Source organism: Manacus vitellinus, unplaced genomic scaffold (genome assembly GCF_001715985.3).
Source record: "Manacus vitellinus isolate BGI_N305 unplaced genomic scaffold, ASM171598v3 scaffold_27_pilon, whole genome shotgun sequence".
Taxonomy (NCBI): Eukaryota; Metazoa; Chordata; class Aves; order Passeriformes; family Pipridae; genus Manacus; species Manacus vitellinus.
In genome coordinates, this window is record NW_021940039.1 from 3,637,434 (window position 1) to 3,647,274 (window position 9,841).

Sequence of the window (9,841 nt, forward strand, 5' to 3'; positions counted from 1 at the left end):
TGACTGCCTTCAGAGTATGGAGCAAGGCTGGGGGCTCCGAATCACAGCTCAGTACCTGGTGTAGAGGTTCTTTAAATGCACCTTTCTGTTGGTGAGGGAGACACTCAGCTACTTCCATTAACCTGGGCTGCCCAGGAAGGACTTTGACTCTTCCTAGAAGCCTGCAGGGCTCTTAGGTTGTGTGAGAATTGCACCTGATTGAGGTAAGTTCAGCAGAAAGGAGAGGGACATTTCACCCAGGTTTCGTGCTGGCTTCTTTCAAGCCACCAGAACACGAAGGAACCAGAGGGACTTTCTGACCTGCTCCACCAGCCAGACCCCGCAGGTCTGTGAGCTCAGGGTGACCTGGAAGGCACAGCTTGGAAAAGGGGGGCTTGGAGCAGCTGGTCACAGTCCCAGCAGAGTCTTGACATTACTGTGTGGTGGCCAGGATCTATTTTAGTCACTGCAGAGGATGCGGGCTGGGTTTGCTGTTCGGTTTCTCAACTGTGTGCCTGATGGTTTATGTGTGAGGTGAGGGTTACACAGCCAGGCTTCCCCAGGGTTAATCTTTCTCTAACCCTGTTCCTGCCCACTGGGTTTCAGAGCCAGGATCTCCAAGGTTTCAGCAAACCTGTTTTGCTTCCCTGTTGTTGTATCAGTGTCACTGTGTTGTATCAGTGATACTCCCAAAGGAAGTGTTTGTTCAGCCTGTCCTCTAAACACTCTCCTGTGAGGCAGATGAGGATGTCTTCTCTGGCATTTACTGTTTAGTTATTCCTAGGTCAATCAAGCAGTGCTGTTTCTTGCAGACTTGATAGGTAAGGTTCAGCTCCTGCTGATATCTGTACTGATGGGTGCACTGGGGAGGTCACACCCTAAATTCTGGGTCCTTCACTGCAAGGAAGAAAGACATGGAAGGAGCTGCCCAGGGAGGTGGTGGAGTCACCATCCCTGGAGGTGTCCAAGGAACAACTGGATGTGGCACTCAGTGCTCTGGTCTGGTTGACAAGGTGGTGATGGGTCACAGGTTGGGTGCAATAATCTTGGAGGTCTTTTCCAAGCTTACTGATTCTCTGATTCAGTGTGACAGCCAGAGGCTGATCCTCGTCCCTGAATGCACTGCTGAGATTTCAGGGCTGTTGGGCTTGGGGAGCTGGTGTTCACAGGTACAGTAGTGGGGCTCTGGAGCCCCACCAGTAACTAAGGCAGTTCCTCCCAGGTGGGAACTACCTGTGTGGGGATGGGGAGGGCCAACAGTGTAATCCTCAGGTGTGCCAGAGCAGTTGAGGTGCAGGAGAAAAAACAGCTGCTCACAGTGCTGCATTCAAATCATTTTAATGCACTTTATCAAAGATGCTACAACGGTGTTTTAAACAAGTGCATCAACACCACACAACTGGCTCAAAGAAACGCTCGGTCACAGCAGCCACACCACAAACCTGCTGTGACCAGTGACACACAGATATGGAAAACTACAGTCACATTCACAGAGATGGAAGGACAACTCATCCTCTTCTTCCTGTACTGTCACATCCAGCCTCAATCCTGGAAGAATTTATGCACACACTTATGTTTTGAGTCTTGTATAGTCCAAATTAACACTCTGCAAATAACTGAATTTTGGTTTACCAGCCACATTAACAAAAAGAGACTGATTATACCCAAAATAACCGTCTTTCTTACTGAAATTAAAAAGAAAATAAGTGTTGGGATTCTTTTTCTATAAGAAAAGAAAATGAACAGCTGGTTTGGGGGATGTGCTGTTCCTTAAACTCCCAGAGTTCACGTGCTCCCCAGGGCTGCTGGGCAGGCCCAGAACCCACCTCTCCTGCCTCTCCAGGTCGCTTCCACCTGCAGTTCCCAGGGGAGATCTTGGACCAGCCTCCTGCTTGTTTGTGTAAATAATCACCTGTTCACTCAGCCAGGAACTGGAGGCCCAGGGGGGTCACACATCCCTGGCAATGCTCTACCTCACCGGGCTCTGGAGCACCGGCAGCTTGCCAAGCCTCGCTGGTTTTGTGGATCTCATTGAATACCCAGTTGAAAAACATTTATTCACTGACATACTTCTCTTCCAGAGCTAGTCCTGACAAGACCAAGAGGGCTGTTTGTGTTCAGAGCAGTGCACGGGGAAGGAAAGCAGCGAGGTCCATCAGCAGGTTTAAATCTACGAGCACACACGTAAGATACCAAACACCATCACATGCAGAAATAGTTACTTTTAAAACATAACGAGCTGCCTATTGTTTGCAGTGCTATGGATCAGGGCTGAGAACACAAAACCTCTACGATCTCACGTTAAAACAGGTGTGTTCTGCCCAGCACCTTGAGTTCAGCAAGGTTGAGTGTACGTGTGTGTTGCAGCATTTAACCCACGTGGGAGAGGTGGAAGAGATTCTTCACTGGATTAAAATAAATAAACAAAAGTGCTTCAAAAATGCCAAAGAGGTTTCAGATAAATATAACAGAAGAAATGACTGTGCCTGATTTTAGGCAGGTAAATAATCCATACTGAAGTCAACATCAAATACTGATTTGCCTGGAGTTCAGCCCGTGCCCAAGCGCTGCTGGGTCAGACACGCGGCCTAGGCAGGACAGAAATGGACTCTGTGACTTCACCCCGATGTTACGTTTTAATGATGAGCCCTGGGTATGTAATTTACACCCCTGGAAGTGGTAGTTTTGTTTTTAACAGAGATTCAGGTGCTTGCTGGGCTGAGTTCCTCAGCTTGATCTTGCCTTGAGCAAGTCAGGATTCAGCGGTAACAGAAACAACCTGAAAGCAGCCTCTGTGCCCAAGAGCTGCAGTGGAAGTGCTCTTCCCTCCTAAAATCCTTCAGTTAGTTGAAACAATCCCAGACACTACTTTTAAAATACATGCACCTAATCTACAGTCCAACCTGAATTAGAAGTTAAACCCTTCCAAGCTACTGCATGCACTAAAACTTGAATGGAAAGCAAATTTCAGTGGACTCTTCCCTTCTCCAACTGGACTCAGGGGTAGGTACTGCTGTGTAGGACTTTCCTCGTGTCCCTTAGGAGATGTGTGTATTTACAGTAGCTTTCTTCCTTTGCTTTCCTGGGCCTGTCCCTCTCTTTCAGGTGGTTCACTGGGTGATCTGCTCCCAAAGCTGGGCCAGGGATCTACCTGCATGAAAGGAGTCAGCTCCCCTGACTCCAGAAGTCCTGGTATTTCCATGATCCCACACTGTGAGATCAGAGAGGGCCCTGGGCTTTGCACGGGATGAAACTGCAGAGCACCTTTCCTGCCGGGTGTTGTGAAGGCTTGGATTAAATTCTCAACACGTTCTTTCCCTCTTCCTCCCCACAATAAATGACTCCATTACCTGGTTGTAAGAGACCACTTCCAGGGCAGGAATTAAAGGGGGACAGGGCAAGCAGAACAAGTAGCGGCCAGGTGGTTTTGGAGATCAAGTTCCCAAAACCATAGCCCTGATGGAAACGGATCTGCGCCCACCTCTGCCCCACCAGCATTCCCGGAGCCCTGGAAATAAGGACTTGCCAGTAAAATGCTGGCTGGGGACAGGCCCAAATGACAGCGGGTGTTTCTCAGGGTACACGAGCCACTTACAAGCGACACATGGTCCAGCACGGACCCTGCCAAGATGCTGGGCAGCAACAGGCTCGTGAGCTCCCGAGCGAGGCTGGTTTTGTTGCACACACGCAATGACATGCAAAATGGGAGTCTATCAACAGCAAAAACAAACAGAAACTCCAGCCAGCCTGTCTGGCCTATCCTGTACACGCTCCTTCAGCTGCACCTCTGAGAGAGGATGGTGCAAACCCACCTCCCCCAGCTCGACACGAGTCTGGTTCCTCTCCATGCGCGGCTCCCTAATTTAAACCCACGGAAATCACATAATGGCACAAAACTTGGACTGCCCCGTGTCCCTGGAGACATCCAGCTTGTTTTTGTCCCGCACCAGGATGGCCTCGTTGCCGTACTGCGAGTACCACATGCTCCGGCTCCGGCTCAGGTACGTGTTGGGAGGAGCCGATTCCAGTTTCTGCTGCTGCTGCTGCCAGATGAGCAGAGAGGTGTCCCTGTAGCGCAGCCGCGCGTAGCCCTCGGACAAGGCCTTCTCGGGCAGGGGCACCCTCCCGTTCATTAGTGTGTCACTCATCTGCTCCAGGAGAGCCCCAGCCACGGGAGCTCCTTCCCAACAGCTCCAAAATACAACCCACTGGGTCAGTCCGGGTCGATTGCTGCTGCTGCTGCTGCTTTGAGCCCGAGGGAGAACATCCCAGGGGACGGCTCTGGGGATCCACGACACTCAGGAGAGGGAGAAGGGATACACACGCCCCGAAATCGCAACGGGCAGCCTGGCCTTGCTTAATAAACGAACCAGAACTTCTGAAAGCTCATCCGGGGGTGATGCTGCTGAGTGTTTCATGCTGTGAAGGGACCACATGCACGTGAGCTGCTTGTTGACGGTCCGTGGAGTATCTCAGTAGGTGTGAGTGGTGGCTCTGTGGTCCTGGGCTCGGTCTGCAGCCAGGCAGGACGGGATGAGTGGTTCTGGAGGAGCTCTGCTTCCCTGAAGAATGGGTCCCGAAGCCATAGGGCAGACCTAGGAGGTCAGACCGACGAGGTCACCAGTACCCAGGCCCGTGCGTGGCCTCCCCACCGGTGACAGGAGTGATGGACGGGCGCTTGGCAAGTCACGTGCTCAGGGATGCAGGAGAAGATGCTGCCTCGGCCCTGGTTATGGTACCCGAGCCGGAGGGCCGTCACCTCCCGACGGCACCTGCGGGACACAGCGAGGGGTCACCCAAGGGCTGCCAGCAGAGGGTCCCTGCCCTGCGAAGGTGCCTTTCCTGCCCCCCCCCCCCGCTCCCGCCCGCCCCCGCGACCCCTTCCACCGGCTCCGCGCACCGCCCACGGCCCCCGCGGTGTCCCGCACGCCCCGTCCCTGCGCGCCCCGCCCGGGGGCTCCCCCGCACACCCCCCTGCGCATCCCCCGCGGGGCCCCGCGCCCCCGCCCGCGCCCCCCCGGCCCCACCGTGGCTGCGCTGTCCGGCCCGGCCCGCTCGGCCCGGGCGCCGCTGGGCTCGGCGAGCAGCCGCCGAGGCTCCCCCCGCAGTGATGCGCTCGGGAGGAGCCAGAGCCGGGACGGGCGGGCGAGGGCGGGGGCGCGGGGGGGCGGCAGGACGGTGGGCGCTGCGGTGGGGAGTCCGCGGTGGGGTCTCGGGTGCGGCAGTGGGGCACCCTGAGTGGGCGTGCGCGGGTCTGGGGCTGACGATGGGGGTCCTCGCGGGGGGTGCCAGCCAGCACCGGGTGCCCGGTGCGTTTTAAAGGGACACCCAGCCCAGCGTGTGCTGAGCCCGTGCTGGGAGCAGCTGGACGAGCCCGCTGTTGCCGTCCGGCGCTGCCCTTGGGAGAGGGGCTCTCCCGCCTGCCGGAGGTGCCGGGGGGTCCCAGCCCGGGGATTTTCAGCCAAGTCTCCTTTCGGGGGGGCAACTGGTGGAGCAGCTGCTTGTGCTGGGAGGGTGTGGGTACCCTTTGTAGCCTTTCACCTGCCTCAGGCACCGCAGTGCCCGCCTGTCCACGGGGTGAAGGCAGCAGGGGACACCCCTGTGTGCTGGCAGCCTCATGCCACCCTCACTGCGAACTGCGTGGAAAAGGAGCGTGGCGGAGCAGCACCTCCTTGACCTCCTCTCGTCATCGCTTGTCTGCTCTGCATTTCCTTATCCCGTCCGTCCCCTGGCAAGCGCAGTACAAAATATGTTTTGAAGAGAGCTGTGGGGCTTATTTTTTTCCTGATGATGCTAAATTTAAGCTCACAATCTTCTTATCTCCTGTGAACGCAGCGCCATCTAATCTCCTGCGAAGGACCCAATACACTTACCCATGCAGAGCTGCTCCCGGCGCTGCTCCCGTTCCTCTTGGCCTTCACAGACACAAACAGGAGGCTGTGGTTTACTTCGTCAGAGAGAAGGCATGCTGCAACTCCCCATTCCCAGCAGAATTCAGACCAAACACAAAGAAGAGGGAAGAAAACAAAACAAAAAGAGAAATGACCACACTATTAAAACGTTTATTATCAGGAATAGCCTGACTCTGCTGCTTAATCCGCCTCCTGCTAGTGCAGAGAAGCCGGCCCTGACCCGCCTCGTGGAAGCCGCAGAACAAAGTGCAAAATCCTTGAGTGGAACAAGATTAAGGGTTTTTGAGGTGTCTTGGTCTTCTCTGAAAACTTACCAGTTCTGTTGTCACCAAACTCTGGGCAAACAGGAGAAGCTGGTAAGTGGATTGTGTATGAGATGAGGCAAGAAGAAGGATTGGAAACTACCGAGCTCCAGCAGCTCCAAACTGTTCTGACCATCCACCCTTTGCCGTGAGCCCCAGGGTCATCTGCCAACAGGAGCCTTCCCAAACGAACCTTGGAAGCAGCAGCAGTGGAATGGATGAGGTGAAACCCAGGTGCTGCCTGGCCAGTGGATCAGATCGTTGCTCTCCTTCCTCCAAGGAATCCCTGTATCTGCTTTGCTTTCCCCGAGCTGCCTCAGGCCGTACCTCTGCTGTGCCATGGCTGCAGTGCAGGGCTGTGCCAGGCTGTTTTGCCCTTGCCCAGCTCCCTGGGACTGGGATACACTCCAGGTCTGTTTGATTTGGATGGGGAGGCTGCTGGGGTGAAGGGGGACGGTTAGTGAGGATGTCCAGTCAGCGTGATGTTGGTGTCAGGAACTGGTTAACTGGTTGTTACTGGTATTCAGCACAGCTGGGGCATCCCAAGCCCCAGAAATAAGACTATTTCCACCGAGAAATGCCCAGGGAAGTGCCAGCTCCACCTGCTTGGTGCCTGGGGTCAGAGCCCTTTTCCAGTGGAGTTGCACTCTCAGGCATTACCTTTATCCAGGCTAAACAAAGAGTACCTGTGGCTGAGTGCTCCTGCTGCACCAGTACAAGAAGAGAATCCAGTTCATCCCTTCTGTCTTCACTGAGCTGTGCCAGGTTAATTTTCCTGCTCCTTTCCACAGTAGCAGGCAGTCCCCCCTGTTGCTGGCTCTGGGAGGTGGGTGCCTGCGGGGAGGGGAGAGATGAGTTCTGCTGGCAGCCGTGCAGGGCCGTTAGCAGGAGGATAATTGCAGTGACTATTCCAGTGTGCACCTTGTCTGGGCAGGTAGATCAGGTGTTTACAGCAGCAGATGAGCCAGACAGAGCATTATTGTCTGCACTCAGTCGTTTGACACGGCAGCACTTTGGTAACCGTGTGATTCCCCCCTCACTGATCACCCAGCCAGAGCTGCTGCTGAGCAGCGGGTTTGCCTGGTTGTGGCTTGCACAGGTTTCCTAAAATAGTTGGTGAAAGGAGATCACAAAATCTAAGGGCAGGATGTAAATGGCACGTAGGCTGCAGGGGACATGTGACAGCTGCTGTGCCAGCAGCCGGGACGGCTCCTGCTCTGGGAACTCTGGCTCCAGCTGGAGACACCTTGTCCAGGCTGCTGGAAGCCAGCAGGGCTTTGGGATAGGCTTGATGCACGCTTGGACTAATCCAGAAGGTGGCAATGGCAATCCACAGACACTGGCTGGCTGGGAAATGGGGATCTCCTGGCGGTATGGCCCTGGTGTTTTAGAGATCCTTACAGAGGGCTGCTCCAAAGGGGCAGTGCAGCAGCTGCTTCTCTGCATGCGCTGACCCCCCAGGGAGTCAGCTCTTTTCCCAGGAGTAACACCAAACATTATGAAAATGCACATTACTGGGAAACGGGGCCATGTCCCAGGTATGTTTGGGTTGATTTGTAAGGTATGATCTCCTTGTACGTTAGTGCATTTAAACTAACTTCCTTCCTTCCTTCCTTCCCTTCTCTCCCTTCCTTTCCTTTCCTCACTAGTTTTGCCTCTTCCATGCTGGACTGGGATGTTCCCAAGCAGCTCTATTGCATTCCCAAACTGCCATCACTTCACCAGCCATTTACCCCCTCACACCCACTCTGCATCGGGACCCAGGCTGCAGGGGCTGCCTGCCAGGCTCCTTGTCTCTGTGTACTGAGACATTTGGGGATGAAAAAGCACAATGTTCCTTCTGGCAAGATCTTTCCAGTGCATCCAGTCACCTCTTGGGTTTCTCTCATGCAATAAACTAAAATAAAAGCTCATGAAGTGAAGTCTGTTAGCCGAGAGAAGCAGCTCCACGCTCGGTCCCCAGCAGAGGGTAGTGTCACTCTCTGCCCTGCCTGGCTGTCCTCTGGCTGGCAGTCATTCCCTGGAAGGCTGGCATTCCCTGGCTGGCTGTCATTCCCCGGCTGTCTGTCATTCCCTGGCTGTCATTCCCAGCAGTGCCAAGAGGCAGGAGAGAGGAGCACCAGCTCTAACACAAAACCCAACCTCTCTAATTTATTCAAGCTCCCTTTTAGCTTTAGCTCCACCCTGGAAGCAGCGTCTGGGTCCTCTCCACATACCCCGTCCTGTTGCAGGACAATTGAGCAATTTGGAGCTCACAGCTCACCAACGTGCGCTGGATTCATGCTCTTCCTGAGCCTCGCTGTACAGGTTTTGATTGGTTTAATTTTTTCTGCTCTCAGAAATACCTCTGCCATCAGCTGTTTCAGTTGTTGCAGAGGTAGGCAAGAAGCATACTTGCTTCAACACCTCCCACGCAGAAGCTGGCTTTGCAGCTGCAGGGATTGTTCCCAAGTGTCCAGGGGCCAAGAACGCTTTTTATTACACAGTAGAAAAGTTAGGCTGTAGCTGGCAGCTTTAATTATGCACATATAATAAACTCCTCTGTTGTCGTCTACCTACAGACCTGACCTCAAACGGCAGGCTGGTACCGAGTCAACCAAAATTATCCCTGGCACGACTCCACTGCTTTCAGTAGCCTTGTGATTCCTGCCCATGGGTGCTGTTGGAGGGCAGAAATGCTTCACGAAGAACTAAAATAATGAGAAAATTATTCTGAGAAAGCACCTCCGCAGGGTATGGGGAGTGTGGGCTGAAATCACAGCCTGAATAGACCCGGGGCAGGGTGTAGCTCTGATGGTGAGACTGGAGCGTATGGATGCTGCTCCCTCTTGGATCACACTGTGCTTATCCTGCCCTGACCAAGGGGTAGTGGCAAGGCTGGACTGCCACTCAAGCTGTGCCTTCTTAAAAAAACAAAGAGCCTACCAAACTTTCCTTGGAATATCAAACAATTGTTTTCTGTTCTTTGGAAGGATCCTCCTTCCTGCATTGAAAATGAAGGATCATGGCAGTAGAGTTGTTCTTTCTTCTTTATCTCCGCTTGGCTCCATTTGGAAGAGATTAGTGTTGCATTTGTTTGACATCCAGGTTAATAGCTTCCCTTCGTCCCAGTCTCGGCTTCCGGTTTTGGCTATCTGGAAAGCCAGGCTGGAAATTAATCGGCAAACTCTGGGGAGAGGATCTCGGAAGAAAACTCAGAACAGATTTGAAAAGAGGCTGTTCTAAGCTGTGCTGATTTGGACGGAAGCCACCGGTGAAAATTAGAGATTTTTCAAGAGATTGCTGCCAAGGAGTTAATGGCTGAGAGCTGAAGTTTTTAATAAATACACTGGTAATTAATTATAGGAGTTGTCCTCGTGTTTGAAAGTCAAGGAACACGATAGCTTGTTTGGGTTAAACATCTCCCCTGCAGTATTTGCAACCTAAACACGGGATGACGAGTGGGAGTGAGCGGTCAGACAAAGCGGGGTCTGTGTGTGCGGCCCCGGGGAGGCGGAGGAGCCCCGGGACAGCTCCTGCCTCTGCCCCGGAGGGTTCGGGCCAGGGGGAGCAGGGAGGGGGTCCTTGGGGAGGGGGGACCCCGCTAAGTGCGGGTGCCGGCGGGGAGAGCGAAGCAGCATCGGGGCTCTGGGCGCCTTTCCCGGAACA

At 53.9% G+C, this 9,841-nt stretch overlaps 2 protein-coding genes across 2 annotated transcripts in view; one reads left to right on the plus strand and one right to left on the minus strand.

Annotated features, from left to right (window-relative positions):
* Positions 1-1,301: 1,301 nt before the first annotated feature.
* On the minus strand, positions 1,302-4,738 carry BRD3OS (BRD3 opposite strand). The gene has a single exon (XM_029960548.1). The coding sequence runs from the start codon at positions 4,125-4,127 to the stop codon at positions 3,858-3,860; it is 270 nt and encodes an 89-aa protein (XP_029816408.1). The 5' UTR covers positions 4,128-4,738; the 3' UTR covers positions 1,302-3,857.
* A 2,984-nt stretch (positions 4,739-7,722) lies between these two features.
* VAV2 (vav guanine nucleotide exchange factor 2) overlaps positions 7,723-9,841 on the plus strand; it is a 134,649-nt gene continuing 132,530 nt past the window's right edge. The window contains exon 1 of the mRNA XM_008927234.2: positions 7,723-7,731. Coding sequence (XP_008925482.1) covers positions 7,723-7,731 — 9 coding nt within the window. The remainder of the gene's footprint in view (positions 7,732-9,841) is intronic.

Coding starts and splice junctions, on each gene's coding strand:
- BRD3OS (XM_029960548.1), bottom strand. CDS start 4,127: ATGAGTGACACACTAATGAACGGGAGGGTGCCCCTGCCCGAGAAGGCC.